Source organism: Danio rerio, chromosome 20, assembly GCF_052040795.2.
Source record: "Danio rerio strain M-AB ecotype USA chromosome 20, GRCz13ab, whole genome shotgun sequence".
NCBI classification, from domain to species: Eukaryota; Metazoa; Chordata; class Actinopteri; order Cypriniformes; family Danionidae; genus Danio; species Danio rerio.
In genome coordinates, this window is record NC_141040.1 from 17,063,825 (window position 1) to 17,091,426 (window position 27,602).

Here is a 27,602-nt window from a genome sequence, read left to right on the forward strand (position 1 = left end):
ACATTTTAACAACACTATATTAGAAACATTATTATCGGTAACTACAAGATAAATATATGCATATTTAATTTAATTGAAACATTTTTAAACATTAAGTGATGTTTTTTTATGTTTTTATGTATTTATATGTAACATTATATATTTACATAAGAAGTGGTAGCACATCTAAAATAAAAGCTCCAGTAAACCAATAGAATCCTAGGTGGACCCTATTGGCAGGGGGGGACCCGATTTCTCATGACACCGGCTTTTGAGTGATGCTCCTAGACATTAGATCGCCCCCTGGGGGCTGGCTGCAGTACAAGTCCTAAAGCCTGCCTCCTCCGTGTTAATGAACGAGACTTGAGCCCAAATAAAAACATTAATTACACTTGCAATAAAATGTCCTGAAAGATGGTTCTGGTCAATTAAGGCAATGGTTATCATGCTGAAATGAGTGCAGATCCTTATTTTTGTAAACAGTTTGTTTTTAGCCTGTAATTTAATGCTGGGCGTGTCATCGTGATTGACAATTGTGATTGACAGTTTCTCAAAGCAGACCGTCGCAGCTTTGGCAGGAGATTGAAGTGTTATTATTCGATTTCTTTGTTATTTTACCATTATAAAACGAGTTCAGCAGTAAACTATAGTTTCTTGCATACAGGATCTGGTGGAACACTGTTTATTCGGTAAGGTGAGGCTTTTATTAGGCTCTATTATTTGCTGATACACGCTTAACCTAGTCATGATGGGGAAAATACAGGTGATCATATCTAACAGTAATTCTCTTTATGGTCTGAAATAATAATTAGGAAGACAAAACTTATGTTAGCCGATCTCCACATTGATCTCCTGTAACGTCATTTGAACTTCATTTAAAGACGTCTCTGACATTTTGAGTTTCGCCATGTTGAGTTATTGAATCTCCTGAATTTGCAATTATAAAATATGAATGTTCAAGAAAGAGAATATTAAATAACAAAAAGAGCTGTAAATGTTATATTATTTATAAACATCTTTTACCGTTGGCTTTTTTTTTTTTTTGAAAAATGCTAATAAACATTAAAATGTATGTAAACTCCCCTTTGCCAGACATAATGAAAGCATCAAATAAACCAATTAAAAACGGCAAAGAAAATTATAAACAATATACAAGCGATGTTTACCAGCTGATAGATATCAGTTTATGTATTAATACTGCTAAGTTTATTGTACAATTTGACAAGGATTATTTTATATAGTGCAGGGATGGTATGTGTAAATACCCTGTTGATATTTAGAAATCTTGCTGTATTTATCTTTTAAATGCACGATTTTTTTCCGCATACTAAATAGCTGTGTATATTTTTGGTCCTGCACTCTAAAAAACGCTGGGTTGGTTTTTTAACCCAATTGCTGGGTTGAGACTGCTGGGTAACAATTTTGGGTTGATTTAACCCTATTTGGGTTGAAAATCGGTCTTGATCTATAACCCAGCAGTGCTGGGTTGGGAACAACGACGTGAAAAAGCACGCACGTGACGTCAACGTCCAGACAGGCAGGACATCAGCGTGACCAACCGCCATTTTCTCTGCCGTCTTTAGAGGGAAGCAAGCAAAATTCTGTCTGAAGAGTAAGTTATTCGGTGTGTATTTAACAATGGTCATACGAGATAACACGTTAGGTTTACTGTATAATACATATATATGCTTTTTTTTATCTAACGACTAAAAAGAGACGGCCGTGCTTCGCCCTTGTCGTCTTGACGAGAAAGCGCGCGCCAACATCGTCGTCTGAAGGAGCTTGGAAAAGATAAGGTAAACATTTTAATATTACTTTTGTATATGTTAAAGCTATTGTGTTGGATATGGTTTTGATACAGTGTTCACTTAAGTTATGGGTTAAAATCGGTCTTGATCTGTAACCCAGCAGTGCTGGGTTGGAAACGCATACGTGAAAGAGCGCGCACGTGACGTCACCGTCCAGGCAAGCAGGGACATCAGCGTGAGCAACCGCCATTTTCTCTGCCGTCTTTAGAGGGAAGCAAGCGAAATTCTGTCTGAAAGGTAAGTTATTCGGTGTGTATTTACCAATGTTCATACGAGATAACACATTTAGTTTCCTGTATAATACATATATACGCTTTTTTTTACCTAACGACTAAAAAGAGACGGCCGTGCTTCGCCTTACAGACGACCTTGTCGTCTTGACGAGAAAGGGCGCGCCAACATCGTCGTCAGAAGGAGCTTGGAAAAGATAAGGTGAACAGTTTAATATTACTTTTGTATATGTTAAAGCTATTGTGTTTGTACAGGTTCACTTAAATAATTTTGTCAGCATATCCACGTACATTCCCGCTCTGCTTGTAAGGTAACGTTACATTTCGCTGAACTTAAGGGCTGTCAAAATTAAGTTAATTGTTTCGTGGATGCAACGTGACCGCCAGTACGTTATTTAAAACACTTCATCTAACCTTACTTAAAACGCAGAGACTGCACAATTTGCTGTGTGTGTGTGTGTGTGTGTGTGTGTGTGTGTGTGTGTGTGTGTGTGTGTGTGTGAACCCCTACAGTGTCGAGATATATCCAGCTGCAAGCCCGCAGAACCACACACGTTTTAGGCACACACAATCGAGGACACACAATTTATGGTTTCCCATTTCATTATGGTTTCCCATTTCAGTCATTATTATTATTATTACATCACGATCATTTTAACATCTCTGCAGTTTCTGAACTCGAATTATGTAAATAAAAATAATTGGTTAAAGACACTTATGACTTTATTCATGTGTTCATATACAAAGAAAACATAGACCGTCTATTTGTTGGATTAAGTGTAATAAACTAATTCAATATCTTACTATAATCATACTTGATTAAAATCACTTTATTGTAAAATATAAAAAGCAAACAATAATATGTCACTTTAAAATAAATTAGCCTACTATAGTTAATAATTTAAACAATATATATATAGTTATAAACTGATTATCATAACTGATTATCTGATTATAATTATAAGTTAATATATAAACTATCTTTTACTAAACTGTCACAGCTGTTTTATATATATATATATATATATATATATATATATATATATATATATATATATATATATATATATATATATATATATATATATATATATATATATATATATATATATACACACACATACTTATTTTTTATTATTAATAGTTAATTTGTTCCTATTACTACATTTTGGTTTTAAAAACAATTTTTTGCTTACTATAAATTACTACAGTATTAAATGTGGGAAATCATTAATTAAAAGATTATTAGAAAGTTAAGCAAACAAACACTATTGAATCGCTTGAGTAAAATATTAATATAGTGTTATACATTTGGTACATGTAAAGATTTTTATTACATATAATGTATTATTGCCTATATTAACTTGCTATTATTTCCTTTATCATAAATTAATCCATTATATAAATTAAACCTGTCCAAATTAGATCGTTCAGCAAGGCCAGCAAACGAGTATCTGCTATATTATTGTCAGATAATAATGACTGATCAGATATAATGAATGATTAAAAACTGTTCAGTCTATTATATTGAATGGCGATCGGAAACAATGCTCCCCTTCAGCCGTCTCGATTGCAATATTTATGAAATAAAGTAAACGCTATTGTTTATTGTGTACAATATTTATTCATCATATATATCAAAATATATCGATGACGATGTTCAAAAAGACGTTAATCACATTAACATCCGTCGTAACCATATATGGTTTGCCTAGATTGTGTGTGCCTAAAACGTGTGGTTCTGCGGGCCTGCAGCTGGATACTATTGACTGTGTCTGTGCGTTTGCTAACGTTAGTCAGTCTTTCTGTGACTGATACAGCAGAACCCCCTCTTTCACTGCTGGAGAAAAGCTGAACGTTAAATTTAATTTCTGCTTCTCTCACTTTGACCTGCTGTCGTGAGGTTTGTTATCCGGCTGTTACAGCCATTACGTGTGGATTTAAGGCATTTAAATTAGTTGCGTTTTGAATGTTTCTTTCATGATCCCGTTTTACATGTTATATCAAATAATTAGATTAATGTCATTGCATCATCGCGCTATCCACATTTCCTCCACAGTTTCATGTTAATTTTGGGTGTTTCGTTTTTAGTTTTTCAACTTTAACTGCAGTTTGTCACTTTCACCTTTATTCTGGAACATTTCATCCTTATCACTCGTGACATGAGATATTGGATGCAACTATGAACTGCTTTAAGTGCTGTTTTAATGGAAGTTTATACCGCATGATCAATGGAAGAAAAAAACCCTCCTTTCAACATTTCACAATGCAGGTGTCTGTGGTCTGCACTGACTTGGTAACTTAATTTACTACTAACATGTTATTTCTTAAATCCTGTAAATGGTTTGATGCAGGCGGGAATCCCTGAGCTCAGTTCAGGCTAAAAAAGAGTTGAAACTAAGCATGTTCGACAGCTGTTTCTTAAACACCACACCAAGAACAGTTAGAATCATTTAGGAGCTTTTCCTTTTTAATAAAATGCATTTTGAATGACACATTATCTTTTTCTATGTAGGTAATGGCAGCAAGTACTGTGATTAGTGATCTTTCTGAGGTGTAAACTGTAAAACAGTTGTATTTTTACTGTTGTGCTCCTTAAATTTATTCAATTAATTTTTTTAGGTCATTTTTGTAATAATGCATAAGTGTTAAATTCAGCTTCTCTTCTCTTTTTTTTTTCTTTTTCTTTTTTGGTCAGAACATACTTAAAGTATTTCCTTCTATGCTTCTACAGCTGTTCATTGAATAGCAAATGTTATTCATTTACTAAGAGCATATTACATTCTACAGACATCATTTGACTTATCTTTAATTAATCCTGTACGTATGGTTAGTTTAATGCAGATGGGAATGTCTGAGCTCAGACTAAATCCAACCTAATCATCTTCGATCCCCAAAAAGAAAAGTTTGACTTCCATCTTTTGTGACACCCTGGATAATTATGATCACTTAGGAGTATTTTTGTGATAAAGTGACTTGTGGCTGAGATTATCTTTTTTACTTTATTAATATTTTGCTAAAATGCTTTTATCTGTTGGTTATTTCAGATGGATGAATACGTAAAAAACAAATTAATAGAATGGAATCTTGCAGAGTTGATCCCCAAATTTGAAGGTATGTAATAATATTTTACTTGGTTCATTGTAATCATTAGGGCTGCTCTGTCTAAAGATTTGTTTGTTTGACTTGTGATGTTCATTTGAAGAATTATTTGAATAATTACACATTTATTTATAAACCATTTAAATCATAATTAGTCTTTAATTGTCCACATTGCCTATTTTACAAGGCAAATATACATAGTTTTGGATTGGGCAGAAAGCCCATCCTGTTACTTACAGTATTTACAAAGTGCAGTGTTGTTTTTATTGTGAGTGCACACAGAAATGTAGTGTCTTCACATATCTTCAAAGGCTGTATTACTGTTATCTAAATGACCAAACATGGCAAAGAATTTAAAGAGCAAGTTACCACAAAGGTGCTGATATGCTTTCACACTCTGCACAGACATTTCCATTGTGCACATATTTCTACAGTAGCATTAGATTGAGCAGCCATGTAAAGTTGCTACTATATTGCAGATGTTAAGCCATAGCTTATTTGAGGCCGATAAGAGCATTCGAAAATTCTGCCTGATGTAGCTACTACTGCATAGATCAGCTGTTAACAATCTGCATGACTTCACCAATGTGGATTTTTTTTTTCTGCAACTAAAACATTTTGATCGACTAAAGGTTAATCAATTGTTAGGGGCAGCCCTAGTAATCAGTAGCCACTTCAACACTTTAAACTACTGAGAGATTAAAAAACAAATGGCAATTTGTCCTTGGCTGTTTAATTTTTTAAATTTGCTGTTCATGCAACCAGTGGCTTTCTGTTATTTACTTTTTTTGCCACAGAAAGTTAAATAGATCTAACTTCCTGTTGGGTTTGAGATTCCGCTCCAAGAGACTTTTTTTTGTTGATTTTGGCTTGTTTGAGGTGTGTGCCAACTTTCGTATGCATGCGTGATTCGTAGCTCGTTAATCGAAGTAATCAAATGTTTACAGTCTTTAAATCTTTGGCTCAAAGTCAAGTCACTTTCATTTCAGTGGAATTTTATACGATACAGATCAAAACAGCTTTATATTGATAGTGAATGCAGCAAACTATATGGCTTGTAAGTTTACCATGAATTGATTTAGCACTGGGTACCAGTTAGGAATTATTTTCTTTAAATGAGAACGCCACTTCCAACTTTTGTATTTTTTAGTTGTATGAGACAAAAATACTTTTGGACAGTAATTAATTTTTTGAAGCAATATTTGTTTTACACAAAGCTGATTGTACATGAACAATTACTGTTTATGGTTATCTGCATAAAATACTTTTATGTTCTGCATATTTTGTCTTACAGCTGAGAAGATTGATCAAGAAACCCTCCTTCTTTTAGATGATGTCACACTGACTTCTCTTATCCCTATTATTGGACTTCGTTTAAAATTCAAGAAGTACCTCAAGAACGTGCTTGATGTAAGTAAAAGGTATTAGGTGTACACAACATGGGGTATATTTGCTTTAAATGCAAAAGGTCTTTGGGATCTGACGTCAGAGCATTTTTTTCACATTTGAGAGTTGCACATCATGTCTATTCTACATCCACATACTTTCAGTGTGCTCAAGCTGGATGTAATCGCACATTCAGTATTATTAGATCATTTAGAAGACACCTACTGCAGCATGCTAATGAAATTGGCAATGAAATGGAGGAAGCCCCTTTGGTTGAGCCTGAAAACTATTCATCAGATTCAGTTTTAGAGGCTGTTGAACAGAGTGATGAGGAGCATGATGACATTTCTGATGAACAATGTGATGAGTTTCAGGAGGAAAATATAAGAGACAGGGTAGCATTGTTTTTAGCAAAATTAAGGTCAAATTCCTCCCAGACATTGAGTGCTGTTAATTGTGTGGTAGAGCACACATCTAGCCTTGTCAGTGATGTTGTTGGATCCCTACAAAGAAAAACAGCCTCTTTTTTAAGAGACATAGGCCACCTTGACAGTCCTGAGAGCCAGAGTTTTTTAGAAAATTTTGCAGTGGCAGCTCAACCATTTCAGGGCTTTGAGTCAGAGTACAAGCAAAAGCAGTACTTTACACAGTCTGGATGCTTTGTTCATCCAAAAGAAGTGCCTTTCCCTGGTGTCTCATACACCCAAAAGAGAGACACATTGACGGGGATTGTAAAACAAGTGGCAGACCAAGATACGTTTCAGCTAATTCCTTTAAGGCCTTTGCTAAAGCTGGTTTTAGAAAGTCCAGGGACAATAGACAAGATCTTTGAATGCCAAAATCAAGAGAGCACTGCACTGCAAGATTTTAGAGACGGCACAATCTTCAAATCCAGTGAACTGTTTTCCAAAGAGTTATCCATTCCTCTTGTACTGTACAACGATGAATGTGAGATGGTAAACCCACTTGGATCAAAAACTTCAGTTCACAAGCTAGGCTTTGTTTATTTTACTCTTAAATGCTTGCGACCTGAGTTTCTCTCCAGCCTAAACTCTCACTTCTTGTTGGCAGTGTACAAGACAGATGACATAAAAACTTATGGAATAAATGCTGTCTTAGATCCAATTGTGTCTGAGATTAAGGATCTGGAATTGGAAGGAGTTCAGGTTGACACAAAACATTTCAAGGGTACTATTAAAGCAAGCGTTGCACAGGTTTGTGGGGATAACCTGGGTCTTAATTCCATCCTAGGCTACACAGAAAGTTTCTCAGGGAAAACTGTATGTCGATGGTGTCGCGTTCATAAAGAGGTTTTGAGAGAACAGACAGTTGAGGACCTGTCAGTGATGCGCAACAGGATAAACTATCACTCTGATTTACTTCAGAATAACCCAACTGAAACTGGCATTAAAAGAGCGTGTTCGCTCAATAAACTGCAGTTCTACCATGTAACTGACAATGTAACTCCTGATGTCATGCATGACATTTTGGAAGGAGTTGGAGGTTACGAAATCAAGCTTGTTCTTAATTCTCTGATTGAACAAAAACTCTTAACACTCGATCAACTGAATAATAGACTTACAAGCTTTGATTATGGTTTTTCTGATAGTCGCAATAAGCCATCTGTTATCAAGCCTCAGGATCTTAAAAATCCGGATGGGGCCATGAGACAAACAGCAGCACAGATGTGGTGCCTTCTAAGGTTGCTCCCTCTTATGATAGGGGATTTGATTCCAGAAGGCGAGAGACACTGGGAACTAATACTTTCATTACTTAGCTGTATGGAGTTGATTTTCTCTCCAGCCTTAACTGCAGAGGCAGTTACATTTTTGCAGCATTTGATTGAGGAACACCATAGTCTGTTTTTGGAGCTTTATCCAGACAGGCATTTGAAGCCAAAGCACCACTTCATGCTTCATTATCCTGGGGCCATCAGGAAACTTGGACCGTTGGTTCATTTCTGGTCCATGCGTTTTGAGGCAAAACATGGATTTTTCAAAAGACTAAGTCATGTAACCTGCAATTTTCGGAACATTTGTAAAACACAGGCTTTCCGACATCAGATGATGTTGTGCTACACCCTGATGTCTGAGAAAATGTTCTCACATGACTTTGAAGTTGGTCCAGGATACACCACACTCCTGGCATCTATAGACGATTTTGAAAAAGTGAAACATGGATTTGAGGGAATCCCTTTGTTCTCAGAAGTCTATTTACCATCTTGGATTAAGTACAAGGGAGCAACCTATAGGCCAGGAATGACACTTTTTGTATCTCACTCTGCTGATGGTGAGCCCCAGTTTGCAACCATTAGGAATGTTGTGCTCTTTGACTCCAAGGTCAAATTCGTTGTGAAAAAATGGGACACAGTTGGATTTGACAGGCATTATTTTGCCTTCTCTGTGTCTCCTTCTTCTGTGCTTGATTCGGTGGACATTCACACTGTTGAAGATCATCACCCCCTTCATGTTGTAATGTCCTTACAGGACGATGAGAACCACCGTTACATTTCGCTGCGATACAGGCTATTCTAGGAGGGGGCGGGAGGGCGTTGTTGAAGATGGGTTTTTGGTGTTGGGTGGGTGGATGGGGTTATGGTAGCAGGGTGATCAAAAACAACATTAGCCCATGATTGTGTACACCTAATACTAAAAACTATCATGCACGTTTGAACATTTATACAAATATCAACAAATTTCATCAAAGTCATCATGGGGATATCGCAATACATGTAAGTTTTAATGAATGGCTTAGTTAAATTGAAATGTCATGTTAATCAAGTGTGAAGTTGATCAGCAATGCCATTATAAATAATTTATGTGATGACACTTATGGCTGCATGACATCAAAAAAATTTACATTGCATTTTGCTTATCTTCAATACAAGCTGCAATATGAAAAAATACCTTACTTGAGTACCTTTCATATGGAAATGCTGTTTTATAAATTTAAATCTACAAGTGTTTAAAAATACATATCCAAGGAAATTCATATGCACGTCATTTTCTTTCTTTCATAGTGATTGGTGTTTTAAACTGAAATTCTGGACATAATTTGTACGTTCCTCTATCCATTATACCAGACTTGTCTTCTATGATGTTAGTGTTAATCTACATTAACCTTGCACATTCTGGCATGTAACAATCGTGGATACAAGCATCACTGTATTGTTGCTGACACAATATATTTGGCAAGGTAAACCTATAGTAAAAATGCAATACAGACATGTGAATTGCTATTCATTTTTATTTATTAAAGGAATCAATCAAAGAGCCTGCAACTACAGTAACAGTACTAAGGGAGCAGCAGCAGGGTCCTGAGCAGCACAGAAGAACGGTGGAGCATGCAGCAGCATTTGTAAGGTTCCAGTCTGATAAACCATATATGTGTGTGTGTGTGTGTGTGTGTGTGTGTATACAGTGTTTCCTCTAGGATTTTTTCCAGCTGTGGCGACAAGCCTTTTTTTTTTTATTACACAGATCTACCCACTACCTATGGAGTTATTTCAATGACAGGTGTCGTAAGCGCAGTATTATAAGTCGGGATCGCATTTATGTAATAGCCTACGAGCATGCGAATCTCTGCTTGCGTGTCAATTTCCTCTGCTCGTGCACAAAACTTCTGTATGCCCCCTCAAATATAAGCCGCTTCAAGAGCGCGCAGGTCTTGTGCGCTCTCAAACAAATGGTGCTGAATGTGATTTTAGTGCGTTTATGTAAGAGTGTGTCACTAACATTTATTAAATTTGCTAGAAATATTTATGAATGTCTCCAATAGACCTACAGAGTAGCATTAATGCTTCCTGAAGTAAAGTGAAACGAATATACGTCATGTTTGCTGGCCTCACGCAACAGTAGGTTCACGCTATTATAATTCACTTACCCTTTAATGTGTTTTGGTGCGATTATTACCAGCTATTAAAAAAATAAAATGTTTTGAGTGAGAAGCTGTGATGTAGCCATGGTGGGATGAATTTTGGTGTGGCGCCCCACCATGTAAGAATGAATGTAGCGGAAACCTTGTGTGTGTGTGTGTATGTGTGTGTGTATATATATATAAATATATATATATATATATATATATACACACACACACACACACACACACACACATATATATATATATATATATATATATATATATATATATATATTTATTTATTTATACACACACACATATATTTATATATTTATATATATATATATATATATATATATATATATATATATATATATATATATATATATATATATATATATATTTACATGCCATGATTTCTGCTACATACATTGTTCCATGGCGGGGCGCCACGCCACAATTCATCCCGCCACGGCTACATATTATAGCTTCTTACTCAAAACATTTTATTTTTTTAATAGCAGGTAATATTTACACTAAAACGTATTAAAGGGTAAGTGAATTATAACACTGTGAACCTTTTGTAACCATAGTAGAGCTGTGCAACATTTGTTTACCCTTTAAGGTGACGTGCTGACTGAGTGGCTGACAGATGTGTGAGGCCAGCAAACACGACGTATAGCCGTTTCACTTTATTTCAGGACGAATCAACATTTATCAAACACATTTAATTTTATATTTATTTTTAAATGTTTTTTTTTTTAGAATGTAAGAGACATCCTTACAGCAACATCCTGTGGCAGCAGTATTGTGGATGCCATTGAAAAAAGCAACTGCATTTCGCTTAAAGAAAGACAATCGATGGTTCGTATCTTGGTTTCACATCTAATTGAGCGTTTTGGAGAAAAGTAAGTACAAATTTAAGTAATGTATTTAATGCTAAAAATATTGTTTGAGAAATTAAATGTGTACATATGTAGTATCTTTTAAAAAAATCAGAATATTGTTTCTTTTAGTCCAAGTGGAGCAACAAAAGTCACCTTGGCTTCGTCAATAGTCGAACAATTTCCATGCCTTAAGGATTGCCAGGGTAAAGGCTATGTGAGTACAGTGTCAAAGACAGATTATTATTTTTTTCTGTATCTCACAATCTGATTACTTATTACAAATCTGATTAAGAATCTTACATTTCTCTGTATTTTCTTATTTAACTACCATGTTACAAGTACATACTTGTTAACAATAATTACAAATTAAAATTTAAATGGAAAATAATAAGTACTTAAGTCATGCAAGAAGTAAATAATAAAGAAAATCAAAAAGCACATTACAAACAATAATAACAGGGTGCTTTAATTTGTAATGTCCTTCAACCATTTCAGACTTTATGGAGCCCGATTTTATGGGCTGTTTGAGGGTTTTTCTGTTTGTGCATTTATGTACTTCAACACAACTAATGTCACTATTACCTTAGTTCTGGAACTCTGGGTAAATTGGTCCAGTGTTAATTTCTAATTCTGTTTTTGTATTTTTTTTAACACAAGGAGGCATGGTTCAGTCCAGGTAGATTTCACAGACCTGCCACAGGCTTCCTTGAAGAGCGTCTTCGGAATGTGCGCAAAAAGATTAGAAGAGGAAGACAAAAGCCAGTTTGTTCAGACAACCCAAGAGACGGCAGTAATTTTACTTTTCCTGGTATGTGGGTACATATGTGTAGGGTTGGGTATCATTTAAAATTTTGACCCATTTAAAAGACCTAACTGTTTGATATGAATATGATCTCTATTTGCCAACATTAATAGCTGTATGTTTGTGATGTATGGTTCTTCTCACAACAGATTCGAATGTGGACTCGGAAAGAGCAACTCAAATGATAGAGTGGCTCAGAAATAATATCTGGCCAGCAAGTCAGGTCGAGCAGTACATGAAAGAAACAGCGATTCAAAGGGCAAAATGGATTCGTGACGATGGATCCAAAACGATAATGGAAATAGCCAAAGAGTATCCACGTCTTCTCGACACTCCAGGCATGGTGGGAAAATTTTTTAACTAAATTCATTGGCTAAGTACGTTTCATTTTGTTTTACAACTTTTGCCATGTTTGTCTTTGTTTTCTGCTTTTTAGATATCCCAGGATTTTTTAATTTTGAATCCAGACTGTGCTTCAAAACTCACAGAAAATTGGGTACCAGTGTTTAAGGATAAGATTCTTCAGGTTGCCAGCAAACAAAAACAAGCTCTTAATCTACTTCACGACATAGAAACAATGTCAGCAGGTAATAGGCATTCAGCAAACTGTTTATGAAATTAGTTACTTCCCCATCAATCCCAAAAAGGATAGATTGTGAATATTGCCCCTTAATATAAAAATGACTGTTAGTATTGACAATTTTCATTATCATTTTTAGTGTAGTATTTCTTAATAGTTAAGTATTTCTTAATTTTAGAAACTAATGTAATATACTGTATGTAGATTTATTTCAGTCACCTTTTGTTGCAGTTAATTTACATTTTTTGTACTTTGGGTGTTTTTTATTTTAAAGAGAGACAGAGTGACATCGCCATGCAACTCCTTCCTGTAATCCTTCCAACGCATGTGTACAAAATTGGAAGAAAAACGTTCAAACCCACTTTCCTAGAAACCAGGAAAGCCTTCATTGACATACAGCCTGTAAGTTAACAGCTACTGCTAAAACTACATGATGTAAAGCATTTATAATACGTTGTATGGGCCCTTTTCATAGAGAAATTATAATAACTGTAATTAACACTGCAGCGAGGATGTTTATTAAAAAAACTGGAATTGAAAGAGAATAATGATTTATTCTTCCTTATTTGGTAAAGTCTTGGAAACTAATTTGGTTTGATTAGATTTTTTTTTTTACTTTTGTCATTAGACCAAATACAAAAATTATATTTTTCGTTATCTCCCAATTAACCCTATAAAGTTTTCAAAATGATGATGACTTCCACGTCTGAGATTCTTGTTAATGTGAAAAGGACCCATTGTATGTATTTATTGTTAAATGACAAATTAATGTTTTTTTTACATTATTTTAAAAATTTGAGAGATTTTTGTCCCTTTATTGATAGTGTCAGTAGCACTTTGAAGTAGGTTTGACGCAATTTTTTTCACTGGTTTATTGATGTGTCACAACACCGGTAATAATGGAGGGCTGTGGCTCAGTGCCAGCTTCCTTTTCATTTTTGTCTCCCTCTTCTTTCAAGAGGTGTGCTGATTGTGCTCTTCTACCCAGTATGATTACTGGTTCCTCCATTATCCTCTTGCTCTCCTTAATGTCAGTCTTAAAGGAGAAGTCAACTTTTCAGTTTCCAGAACAAAGATTTGCAGGTTATGTCATCTTGAATGTTAATGTATTTCTTTCTTCAGTCAGAATTTTTTTTTTTTGTTTAGTTTAAACTTCAGAAATGTAGTTGAAATACAGCTTCAAATGATCCCTAATGTGGTTGTTAATGATCCCAGCTGAGTAGAAAGAGTCTTCTCTATCAAAATGATCAGTTTGTTTCATAAAAAGTTTTTTTTTTTTTTTTTATGAAAATAATGATAGTTTAACTAGATGAGACCCTTCTTTCTCTGCTGGGATCAGTTACAACCGCATTTGGGAATGTTTAAAGCCACATTTAAATTGCATTTTGGTAATTCAAAATCGGTACACCATATCTATATCTTAAAATGATTTTCTCAAAAAACTTTTTTTTACAACTGAACAAAGAAAGGCATGAGCATTTTGCTCTGGGCGTGGACTTCTCCTTAAACACTGACATTACCGACTATTGCAGCAAGTCTACTTTAAAGCTTCAAAAAAATTATAAAGTGTCTGTAAAAAATAATCCATATTAATTGAGCAGTTAAGTATAAACAACATTTTCTGAAGAGACACAATAGCTTTTTAAAATAAACATTAACTTTAAACAGAATCTCAAGCATGTGTCCTTGACTGCTTTGTGAGACAAAAAGCATGCTTGTGCTTCTGCTTGTTCTCTGATCACAGCTGTATGTAATTAAAAGCCTACATTTTAGTTTGTTGATCATATAAAGCAATACAGTCTCTTTGGAATATCTGAACAAAAATTTAAATGGATGTTCATTTCGTTAACCTAAGTGGTAGTTGCGTAGACAGGGATATGTACAGAAAATTCTTAGCTTTTATTACAAATTGGAGTTTGTATTGACAAAGGGTTGAGTAAATAAAGACAGAATTTGATGTTACATTAAGCTGACATTATATTAAAAAATAAAAGTAACATCGTAAAAGAACTGTGTTTTTGCATTGAGTCATCTGCACCCAGGCCAAAAAGTCGTGCCCTAATGCCAACACAATGCAAAAAATGCTTTTCTTACTTAGATTTTTCATCTTCTTTCTTGTCCAAATATATAAAAATTCCAAAATCAAGAATAATTTTCTAGACAAGCAAAACATACTGTCTTGTTTTAAGAAATAATGATAAATATAATGATAAATGATAAAATAATCTGTCAATGAGGTAAGCAAAATAATCTTGTTTTTCCTTATGACAGTATTATTTTGTTTACCCCTTTGGCAGATTATTTTGCTTGTTTTTAGGGAAAATTTCTCTTAATTTTGGCATATTATTGCTTTAAATGAGACATCATGTTTGCTTGTCTAGAAAATTCTTTTTGATTTTAGAATTTTTAAATATTATGACTAGAAAGGCGAAAAATTTAAGAAACTTTTTTGCAGTGTGTTAGCTGAACTTTTAGTTGGTTTAACTTTAACATTTTTAAGTTTTTAATGAATCTATACCATTATTTATTTATTTATTTATTTTTCAGATTGGGACCAATATGGCTGAGTACCTTCGTTCAAAAGAGTCCATTGAATCTCCTTACGTGCTCATGCTTGGAGACAACCACAACTTTCAAGCCTTTGCTATAATAAATGGCACAGCACTTGAGCAAAGCACATTACTTGCTGCAGTGGACATTTGCTTTAAAGCATTTTACATTTTTGACGTGAACTACCCCAAGCAGTGTTCCCTGGTGTGGCAGTTTCTACAGACTGTGGTGTATGGACTTCCTGGGGAGGAGACACCGGCAGTAAGAGTTCTGCGAGCATTCATTTTTGCTGAAAAACAGTAATAATACTGTAACCTTACCGCTTCCTTGGTTTTTGTGTACTTCAACTTGTACTCTGTTACTTCTACAGTCTACTCTGTTTCTTCTACTTCTATCAGTTACATTCCTTCAGTTACTTGAATCGTACTGCGATTAATTGTATTGATGACCTATTGTGACATTTTTTGTCACATGGTATGTTAATGTGATGCATATAAATGTTTGTGCACGTTATGAAATGGTTCCATACTTTAAATGTTTTTTCTTAGAAGTAAGTTTGACTTCAGTCAGTTTTATGCACTTTCATTATTCTAAATATTTTTCCTCTACAATGCAGTTAGATTGCAACTTTTTTTACGGATGTTTGCACATGATTGTAAAAGTTATGAAATATTTACCTATTTAAAATTTTCTATTTTAAATTGTTTTCTTTTTTCCTAATCTAAACTTTTTTTTTTCCTTTGGTGCCTTTTTATTATTATTAATTCTACATTACGTTCTTTCTACATTAAAGTTGATGATTTATATATGTTAGGATATGTAGATGTTTGTGTACACATTTGTATTTTTCAGTGAATCTTCTGTCAAGATGTTTTTTTTCATTATTCTGCATTTATTTTTCCTCTACTCTGCACTTACATTGCAATTAATTCTTACAGATGATTGATGCAAATGTTATGAAAAGTTTTTATATTTCAAATCTTTCTTTTTCTTAAAGTTATTTGTCTGACTTAAGTCAGTGTTTTTGTTAAGCAGTTTGATACATTTTCTTAAAAAAAATGTTAATGCTAAGGTGAATATGTTTTAAATACAAATGGACACATTTTTACATGTTTTGTCAAATAAAATTCTATTTCTGAAGTATGTATCACTGTGAATTGTTTTTATTTTAGTAATTTTAATCACCAAAGTTTCTAGATTAAATTTCCTACCCATTTTGGGTTACTTTCAAACCAGCAGTGTAGTTATTTTTAACCAATAGTTGGGTTAAAATCACAACCCAGCATGCTGGGTTAGACGTGTAACCCAACCTGCTGGGTCAAATTAACCCAGCGTTGGGTTTGTCCCTTTTTGACCCAGCGCTGGGTTACAAAATAACCCAAATTGGGTTGTTTTCAACCCAGCATTTTTTAGAGTGTGTTAATTGCTAATTTAAAAAAATACTTTCTAAAAATGTATGTGCTGTTTATATGTTAATGTTCAGATTTTACGAGTGTTATTTCTACCACAATGAAAATAAAAAATACCAGCAACCCTGTTATAAAAGAAATATTTTTTTGTGCTCATATTAGTCTAACCCAGGCTACAGTGTCTGAAAAAATGTTTATTTTGCAGTCAAACATGTATTGTTTTTGCTAAATTATTACAAGCAGCTTTGTGTAATGTGAGCAATGTAAGTGCTTGTATTTAAATTAGCGAGCCTTTGTTAGAGTGCAGACACAGGCAGTCAAATGAAAAGTTCGGGGCGTAGTTGATTCGACATTGACAATCGTTTGGTTGGAAGCTTGATTCCGCGTCTCTGCCTCTGGCTCCATCAGGTAGACCCTTTTGCACATGCCCAGGCTCCAATTTCAGCAGTGTTTTGCAACAGTTTGCGCCCATCATGAGGCATTTTGCCTTCAAAGCATTTGATGGGAAAATGCGCTGTTGCGTCGTCAATATTTTTTACAGTCATTGGTCTGTATACATACAAATACAGCTGAAGTCAGAATTATTAGCGCCCCTTTGATTTTTGATTTTTTTTTATTGACTAAATATTTCCCAAATTATGTTTAACTGAGCAAATACATTTTTACAGTACGTCTGATAATAATTTTTTCTTCTGGAGAAAGTCTTATTTGCTTTATTTCAGCAAGAATAAAAGCTGATTAATTTTTTTAAAGCCATTTTAAGGTTAATATTATTAGCCCCTTTAAGCTAATTTCTAAAGTGTTTATTTTATTTTTAACTGCTAAGGTCAATTTTATCAGCCCCCATACTTCCATTGTCTATAGAACAAACCTTAATTAGGCAACTGAGTTAATTGATTAACTAAATTTGTTTACCAAATTAACCCAGTTAAGCCTGAAATTATTAAAATAACTCTGGTGTTTAATAGAGTGTGGTTTCCTGATGATCTACAAACATTTTGGGGGCTTTGTGATGGTTGTTCATTGTTTGTGATGAACAATTAAACTGTTGTTCTTTAGAAAATATCTCCCATGTCCTGCATCAGTTTTCCAGCATATACAGTTGAAGTCAGAATTATTAGCCCCCTTTGATTTTTTTTTCTTTTGAAAATATTTCCCAAATGATGTTTAACAGAGCAAAGAAATTTTCACAGTATGTCTAATAATGTTTTTTTATTCTGGAGAAAGCCTTCTTTGCTTTATTTCAGCTAGAATAAAAGCAGATCAAAATTTTTAAAGCTATTTTAAGGTCAAAATTATTAGCCCCTTTTAACTATTATTATTATTTTTTGATAGTGTACAGAACAAACAATCGTTATACAATAACTTGCCTAATTACCCTAACCTGGCAAGTTAACCTAATTAACCTAGTTAAGCCTTTAAATGTCACTATACCACATATCTATACCAGCTGTATAGAAGTGTCTTGAAAAACATCTAGTAAAATATTGTTTACCGTCATCATGGCAAAGATAAAATAAACCAGCTATTAGAAATGAATTATTAAAATTATTATGTTTAGAAATGTGTTAAAAAATCTCTCCGTTAAACAGAAATTGGGGGAAAAAAATAAGCAGGGGGGCTAATAATTCAGAGGGGCTAGAAATTCTGTCTTCTACTGTTTGCATCTTATTTTGTTCAGTATTTTAATAGATTGGGTTCATAAACACACTAATAGCTCAATAGACTCAATAATAGTTATTAAGATTATATTTGGGTTTAGGTATTGGGTGGAATTGAGGATGTAGAATAAGGCAATACTCTATAAGTACAACTAAACAGTTAATATCTTAATAATAAGCCAGTAGGTAATAGTGTGAACTGTTGCTTAAACTAAAGTGTTATATAATACGTGTGTGCTATATAGGGACAATATATGAACTGTATCCAGTCTTCTTCATGTCAGCAGTGTTCATGCATGCACTTTTTGACTCCCATGTTGTTCCAAAATGAAGTTATTTTTCTAGTGAAACACCAAAGGGTTTTGATTTCAAGGTGTTCCTCACACACAGCTATCACATTGCTTTAGATAGCTTTAAATAGGACACCAATCACAAAGGCTATTTTTATGACACCTCTCTTGCCTTTGTTTTGTTATTGTTTGAGTTACAAACTTATGTTACAGCTGCACGAACACCTTCGTGTGCCATAAAAAAATGGGCGCTTTATGCGTTTAGAGTGAAAGGAGTGAGTTTACAGTAGACAATTTGAAGAAAAATAATAACAAGAAAATTTGGCCAAAAGTAAATGGTAGGACTTTGAAAAAGGTCTAAGCTAATGTTCACAACTGACCAGGAAAAATAAAACATTCTTAATTGATTTTAACTATATTTGTCCACACCAGCAAACAATAATAATCAGTTTATTTTTAGTCTTTTTATTGCCTGATTCCACATATTCCCAATGAGCATGTGTTGGTTTCTGTATACGTTTATGATTTTTTGCTGTGGTCTGAACTCTGCTGTGGTTTGACTTTTAGAACAATGACTATGTTTACATGGAAATCATAATGGAAATATTTGCCTTAATCGGAATAAGACAATAATATGATTAAGGTGTTCAAATGAGCTGCTTTTTGAATATTGCTTTCATGATGCTGTTTTACATGTTAATACACATAATTCGACTAACGTCATTGCGTCACCACGATATCCACATTTCCTCCGAAGTTTCATGTAATTTCGGTTTTTTCACTTTTAATTGGTCGACTTTTGTTTTCGAAAAGTGCAGTTTGGAACTTTCACTTTCACTCAGAAACATTTCATGCATGCCACACGTGACAAACAATATATTGGATGCGAGTATGAACTGCTGGAAAACTGTTGTTTTAATAGAATTTGATACCGCACGCCGTATGAAAAAAAAAACTCTGCATTTCGTGATTCTGGTGTCTGTGCTTCCTTACTGACTTGGTAAATGCAAAGAAAAGAGTCAAACAACTGTGTGTGTATACACCAGAGCTTCGCAAAGTCCAGATCCGCACCACGTCAGTATTCAATACGGACTGACTCCATTTTGTATTGTACGACCATGCGTAAAGGATTCAAATTGTGGATTTCCTTCATTGATACATGCATAAACCTTGTGAATCAACACTTTAGTTATTTGGGTTTTTTTTTAATAAAATGTAAAAAATAATCGAAGGCAAAATATTCAAAATATTCCTGCGTAACAAAGTGATCATTTGAATGGACGAAGATGTCAGTTTCATGGGAAAAAAAAAAAAGATGATGAAGAGAATAGACATTCCACAATAGAGTTGAATAGACAGATAAGTATGCGTTCATTTTGCCACAAGCAAGCAAAAAGTCATTCTGATTGATTTGCAATGAGACAATTAGAGAGTGAAAATAAAATATAAAATGCCTCTATGAAACAAAACATGGACATTTTGAACGGCAGTATCCACAAAATACAGATATAAGGACCACAAAACTACACCTAAAGGTGTTTTCATCACACACCTTTTGTATTTTTTTTTTTTTTGGAGAGCGGTCTGGTCCTAGTGCAGTTGCAATCTCAGCTGCAATGCTTTTTAATGAGCCCACATAACCCCACCCATAACCCTACACCTTACAGTGACATCCCTTGCTCAATTGAGTGCATTGTGTCTGACATCGCTGATATATGCAATCTCAGCTTGCATCATCATGGCTGCATCCAGACACTATTGGCCTACCTTTTGTTGTGTTTTGTACAAAATTGCACTTATATTAGTGGTTTTGCTTTGTATTTCATGTGTTTTGAATGCAAACGCCAATTTATTTTAACAACAATAAATAGTGCTGACTTGTATAGCATGTTATGGATGTTTATTAATAAGAAGTTATGTAATACCATTTGTTCCAGACCTTTGGCCGTAATTAAAAATTCAGATTTGGTACCCCTGGTATAGACTATCCTGTCGCAAAATGTTTGATTGCAGTGTTTACATGTCTGTACTGCACTTCAATATTACCACTAATATCTGCATACTCCACATGTCTTAATTAGATTTCTGTTTAGTTCAACTATGACCTTAATTTTATTAACCAAAATTCGCTGTTTACATGGTAGACTCCTCAGATTACTGGGGTCCATGTAAACCTTCTGCGTGTCTTTATTGTTATCCTTATAGCTCCTTACAGCTATTGTGCTTGGGGTTTTATAGTTCAGAGCTGTTAATTGCTTGGCTCTGAATGTCTGATAAACATAAAGTGTGCAGTTAATTATTTTCATTCAACAGCTAAAGTAGTTCCAGGCAGGTTGACCAATTGTTCAAAAACAAAGCAGAAGGCTTTGGATGAGATGTAAAATCTCAACATCTAAACGTGGGTTAAGTGTAGCATAAGCAGAATATATTGACTCCGGATGTTGAGTTATTAAAAAATAATGAAAATGTGTTAAACCTAATGTGAAGCCAATGTGTAAATCCATCAACACCCTGAGCATGCATTATTATTCCAATAATTCAATGGCTCATTTCTACAGTTCAATTATTCCTTAAGACAGGTCTGTTAGGGATTTATTTAGTCTTTATTTAGAGCACTTGAGTCAGTCATTTAACAAGGACACTTTTTTTTATCGTATCTTGTTTTATGTTGACTGTACATGAACATTTGTGCACAATTCTCAGCTTTTATGTTTTGAAAATGTACAAAGCTGCTTGTAAGTGTTGCTGGGAATCTCCCAGGGGCTAACTGTTATTGAAACTAACAGAATAACCTTTTCTTTCTTTTGTTATATGAATGTAATGTTAAAAATGTCTTGGGAATTTTTCTTTTCAATGGCATCATTTACTACTTTACAGGTCTTTAATGTAAAGATTTTTTGTCTTGAGCAAAACCACAAACTATAAACAAATGCATTGAAACAAAAACCCATTAAACATAACAAAATAACATTTTACTTAATTTGACACAAAAACTTACTAACTGTGGTCTAAACCAGTGGTCCTCCAGCTTTTATCACTGTGGGCGCTTGTCAGCGATTGACAATTTTAACCCGGGGGTTAGTCTGACATAATTAATCTACCAAAATGTGTATATTCCATACAAGCTAAAGCTAATTGGTCAATTATTTTCACTTAACTCGTAGTTGTGCTCGCAGAATTCATTAATCTTTGATGAGCTACAGATTCAAAGTCTTTCAAGGACTTGTTAAAACACCATTAATTTTAACTTTAACATTGTTATTCATACTCGGTATATGTAGCACCATAAAAGTCAATATTGTAAAATGGCTGCCGTCGCGTAATCCAGGTGGATGCTGCATACAGGTGGTGGATAAGGAGACCACCCCAACCCCCATTGTGTGAGCGCTTTGAGTGCCCAGAAGAGTGCTATATAAATGTAAGGAATTATTATTCTTCTTATTATTGTATTTGTTGTATTTACACCAGCTCTGCGATGCACATCCACAATTTTATGCATTGGATTAAATTAGGCTGTCCAGTCTCTGTGTTCAATCCATTACTACCATGGTTTAAACCTACACAGGCAGTGTAATACAAGGAGTGAACCAAAGCGGTAATTAAAAGAGGGAAAATAGAATATATATATATTTATATTTATTTATTTATTAGACACAAATCTGATGCTTGTATTTGCACCAGCTCCCCGACCACAGCATCACGCATTGGGTTAAATTAGACTTTACAGTATCTGTATTCAATCCTTTACTTTCACTGTATCTGTTCAGCTGACGGAACGAAACCAACCCCCATATGTCAGACACAGAGGCATTCCTAGATGGCAGCGACCTAGGTCTAAAATCTATAGTTAAACATATAGTTTTCTGGTAAATGGTTACATTAATTATATATATATAATTTAAAGTGGAAACTAATTTACAAAACAATGTAAACTTTACTGAGTGCTTCATTTCCCTTTAAATAAAATTTGTTTAATTCGATATTGGTAATATTCAAATGCAGACAATTCTGAAATAATGATCAAACCTGCATTATTAGTCAGTATTATCATCATTATTATCATCATTTATAAGATTAAAATGTACGATTTTTCATTTTAGACTATCTCAGTTTTCTGTTCTGTTTACAATTGTTGAAATAAAACCATAAACAATTTTTTTCACATTTAATTCAGGCCCTATTAAGGACCTGTGTTTGTTTTTAAGTATTTTCCAGGCCTTGAATCCATATGTCTAAAATTCAAGAAGCATGAGAACCCTGGGTACAATTCTGACTATTAATAAACCATTAACTATGACTATTGCTTCAACAAACTCCTAATTAGCTGCTTATTATCAGTTATTAGGGTAGTAGTTGGGTTATTAGGTAGCATAAGGTATGTAGAATAAGACCATACAGAAAATGTACTTTATATATAGTAATAAACAGCCAATAAAGTATCTTAACGATAGGCAGGTAATAAGCCCCTTGTTATTAGTAAGAAGTGACACCTAATCTAAAGTGTTACCTTTAGTGTTTCAATGATGGAGACAAATGTATCATTGAAAAGTTTTTCATTATACATGTCCATTTAATATTAACATGTTCAAATGTGTCCTTTGTGTGTGAATTTCATTTAAACACCTCCCTCATGTTTCATCACACATTCACAGGAACACCCAGTGCCATGCTGAATGATCAAACTCATGTTAGGTGGCTTACAAGTGAGAAAGAAAACGGATAAAAAAGTCCCATGATTATCGTAAACGGTGTATGTATTGATACATTGCAACCAAGTATGAAGCCCTAGTTTTTTGTGTACTTTCTCAAAATGCATCAATCAAGGCATTGGTAAGAAGACAAAGAGTGTTTACAGGTGTTTACATCATGAAAGCAATGCAATCTAATTTGCTTCAGATTGTACGATCTCGATGTTTCGGTGTTTGTTTACACTGGTATTTACTGACATCTACTCATGTTAAAATTAACAAAACACATCTTAAAAGGGTGGTTCACACAAAAAATGAAAAATACCTCATCATTTAATTACTTGCATGTGGTTTTACACCTTTATAAGTTTCTTTCTTATAAGTTTCTTTCTTATGTTGAACACAAAACAAGAGATTTTGAAGAATGCTGGCTGCAATTGACCTCCATAAACAAACAATGGAAGCTACCAGCTACCAGCATTTTTCCAAATATACAACAGAAGAAAGAAACGAAGTGAGTAAATGATGCAGAATTTTTATTTTTGGGTGAACCATCCCTTTAATACCAGTTATAAATTGAAATTAAGTCACCTTATGTGTATGTGTATGTGTATATGTATGTGTTTGTTACCTGTCCAAGTGGAAAGCAGCGATTTCTGCATTATGGCGATCGTACCCTGCATATGGCTCTCCCTCCACCACATAGTCTCTAACGTACCTAATAATCAGAAAGAAAAAGCTGAATTATCAACCTAAAGATTTTCTTCGGACACCACATAGAAGTGTTTTTATTATGGTTCAGGGTACTATAGTAAGTGGGGAATGCAAAATAAAGTAAATGTACATATCATACCCAAACAGTCTTCATTTAGTAGACTGAAAACCAAAAGGAAGCAAATATTCTGCTGCAGAGAGTCTGATGTACAGGTTTGAGTGAATAGGCTTGAGAGCAGAAGCAGGCAGTCAATGAGACTAGAGGCTTTAGCGCAGTGGGATGATTATCATATTAATGAGTGCTAATGTAAGTGTGCACACCAAAGCACAAAACACCAAGCATAAAAATGTAATTAAAAAAAGAAATGTTGCTATTTTCTAGGCTTATATGGCAAGGAACTATACTCTCGTTCTGGTGTAATAATCAATGAACTTTGCTGCTGTACTATGGGTGTAGCAGGAACAGTAAGTATGTTTACATGGACACCAATAATAATTTTAATGCGATCAAGACCATACTCTGATTAAAAGTCTACCATGTAAACAACAATTTTTGATTAATCTGATTAAGGTTATAATCAAACTAAACAGAACTCGGATTAAGACATGTAGAGTAGGCCAATTTTCACCACATTATTGAAGTGCAGTACAGAAAACTATTACCGTCATGTAGGATTTTCGCCGCATTTTGCGACAGCATAATTTATATAGACACGGCTGTTTGACACTATTCTCTGCACCTACTGAGTCAGTGAAGCACCACAGACACCTGCATCATGAAATGCGGAGGTTTTTTTTCCATATGGAATGCGGTATCAAACTCTATTAAAGCAACAATCTTCTAGCAGTTCATATTCTCATCCAGTATCTTATTTTTCAAGGGGGGCATGCATAAAATGTTCCTGAATGAAAGTGAAAGTGCCAAACCGCAGTTAAAGTTGACAAATTATAAATGAAACACTCGAAATTACATAAAAACTCTGAAAGAAATGTGGATAGCATGATGACACAACGATGTTAATCCATTATGTGCTATAACATGTAAAATGGGATTATTTACATTCAAAAACCAACTTCTTAAAAAGTAAACACCTTCATCATATTATTGTCTTATTCAGATTAGGGCAATTAATTCCATTACTGATGTCCAGGTAAACATAGTTAATTATATTATGCAGCGATATCATTTAGCATTATATTCAAGCTGGAAAAGAGCAATTTTCAATTTTCCATTGGTCTTAGTACACAATGTAGTTACAGAAGAGTCCATGTTTGATTAAGAAAAATTTAGAAACACTTTTTTGTTAAGCGAAATGCTAATGGTCTAATCTGGTTCAATGATTTATGCTAAAATAAGCTAAAAGTGCTCCTGACACAGAGATTGACTGAACGGATTAAAAAGGGTAAAACTGTATCTAGAGTTAGGTGCAATACGCGTTTAGCACGATGTGTTGCTATTGTCAGACCATCGCAACCCTAAAATTCCTATTTTGCACAACATTGTTTAAATAGCAAATCCATTAGCGCCGCTTTGTGGACTCATGGGTGTTCTGGTCTAAAATAGAGGTGTGTTAAGGCGCATTGTTGGTGCGTTGCTATTTTGAGAAACTGAAATAGACCACACAATAGACCAGCTAAAAGCTGGTCCAAAGTCCAGCGCAGAGCCTACACATTGTTAGATAAACACAGGACGTACAGCAATACTCGGATATCTTTACAAATGAAAAAAAAAATAATTTACATAATAACGATCATTTATTTTTTTTCTCCATAAATCTAAAAACCACTGCCTGCCTGCCTTCATCTCAAAGGACTTTTTTCAGTTTATTCATGACAATTTGCTTTCGTATAATGGTATTATTATTACCAGTATTACTTATTATATACATATTAGTATTTGTTTTAATAAAAACAAGTTTAAATTTGTCCACCTGTCGGGATTTGGATATAACTTATATATAACTCAGTTTTTTGACCACACTTTATTATTACTGTTCATTTACTTGTTTGCTGGAAATTAGAAATTAATTTAGAAATAGTTTTGAAACAAATCTCTGTGCTTAACAAACAAAATTAAATTTGTAGGCTAACACATGTCTTCAGTGGAGTGCGTACAACACCGTTACCTTTATTCTCACGCTGCAGATGGTCTGGTGAATTGTTTTCTTGCTACTGAAGTGTTCAGTTTTTCCACTTACTAAGTCCGCCATGTAAATAGCAAATGCGTTATGGCGCGACACAACTGACTCTTAAAGGGAATGGGAGATGAGACTTTGATTGGTTTATTGCATGTTATGCTCAAAACACACCCAGCTCATTAAGAGAATAAGCACAACCCTGTTAGACCATGCACCACGGCGCAAATTGTATTTTTTCATCCTTAAAATAGAAAAAGGGGATTCGGACATGCCCTTAATGCTTTTGCGCTCTGCGCATTAAACTTTGCGCCTAGATCATTAAAATAGAGCCCCAAGTTAGAAAATAGAAAGAAAATTCATTTTAAGGTTTTATGAATCTGTCTGTTGCTCAACAGCTCTCAAATGTTAGCAGGAATTGTACTTTTTTCATAAAATTTCAATACTGATTGGTACCGATGTCAGTACTTTAGACTATGTATGGGACGATAACCAATTTCAAGGTTTACAACGGTTTGGAAAAGTCAAGGTTTTAAAACTTGGCTTTGCTTTTTAGAAATATTTTATTTAGTTTTTAGGGCAACAGTATCTCCAGCAGAAAAGGAGCCCCTTTGTCAAAAGCTACTGATCAGCCCTAAATTCAGTAAACATCTGAAAGACAAATCACTTTTAAACCAACATCCAAGCATGCTGTAGACCTGAACAGTACAGTAAATTACTTTATATCCATAGAAAAGATAGATATCCAAGGATGCATCTCAAGCTGAAAAGAAAACTTTTTTGACTTCGATGAATATTTTAATAATTTATTCTCATGTTTACTGCTCCAAACTATTTTAAATGTTTCTCAAACTAAAATGTATTGTGTTAAATGGAGAAAAATCTTTCGTTTTTAACCAAAACATTTAAAGAATATATATAAGTGCAGTAATCACAATACCATGAAACCGTGATATTTTTATCCAAGGTTATCATCATACCGTCAGAATCTTATATCAGCCCATGGCTACTTTAGACATTCCTATATGACACAGATAAATTCAGACTTCTTGTCGTATTGTATTACTACAGTGAATGAACTGTTATGAGAAATGTACATAGGCCTACATAAAATACACAAGTCTATAGCAAGCAAGGCAAGCAAGCAATTGAACACTTTAACAAAATAACATAATTTTTAGTCTCAACCAGCTCCAACGTTTTATTCCTCAGACATACAGGTACCTGCCAATTATGACCGTCAAACAATTTGCTACTTTTTCTCATAGCGGTGCTTAAATGTTTTGTAATCACAAGTTATTTACGCCACTTTAATGTAACTGACTTACAAAATTATTCTTTCTTTATTACTGTCTTTATTTTTCACAACGTACTTACAATTTGACTGCATTTGCTCTCTTTTACTTTCTGTAATGGTCTGACTGGTTGTGGTTCCCACCCAACATTTTCATATTAACTGCAGATATAGTGTTATCTTTAGCGTTCTTAGCACAACGAGTTAGTCCACTTCTTACGCAAATGCA

General features: G+C 34.2%; 2 protein-coding genes and 1 long non-coding RNA gene across 7 annotated transcripts in view; 2 read left to right on the forward strand and 1 right to left on the reverse strand.

Annotated features, from left to right (window-relative positions):
* Positions 1-27,602, reverse strand: part of fam20b (FAM20B glycosaminoglycan xylosylkinase) — a 65,557-nt gene that overhangs the window by 22,524 nt on the left and 15,431 nt on the right. For all 4 annotated transcript variants that reach the window (XM_087297047.1, XM_087297048.1, NM_001044818.1 and 1 more), the window contains exon 4: positions 23,862-23,948. In XM_087297047.1, the coding sequence (XP_087153173.1) occupies positions 23,862-23,948 (87 nt within the window). The remainder of the gene's footprint in view (positions 1-23,861; positions 23,949-27,602) is intronic.
* Positions 173-18,945, forward strand: LOC147832175 (uncharacterized). Its single transcript, XR_015518266.1, has 3 exons — positions 173-1,334; positions 16,596-17,944; positions 18,002-18,945. It is a non-coding gene; the product is annotated as an uncharacterized LOC147832175 (long non-coding RNA).
* si:ch211-195o19.4 lies at positions 1,936-15,995 on the forward strand. Of its 2 annotated transcripts, XM_087298089.1 has the most exons (12): positions 1,936-2,024; positions 2,127-2,219; positions 5,065-5,131; positions 6,414-6,529; positions 9,764-9,862; positions 11,129-11,271; positions 11,380-11,464; positions 11,908-12,058; positions 12,202-12,395; positions 12,489-12,639; positions 12,907-13,034; positions 15,180-15,995. In XM_087298089.1, exons 3-12 carry the CDS (start codon positions 5,065-5,067, stop codon positions 15,483-15,485), a joined length of 1,440 nt encoding a protein of 479 aa, XP_087154215.1. In that variant the 5' UTR covers positions 1,936-2,024; positions 2,127-2,219; the 3' UTR covers positions 15,486-15,995. The 2 variants fall into 2 exon arrangements, with proteins under 2 accessions (XP_087154215.1, XP_087154216.1); XM_087298090.1 differs by lacking the exons at positions 1,936-2,024; positions 2,127-2,219; positions 5,065-5,131; positions 6,414-6,529 and adding an exon at positions 9,095-9,236.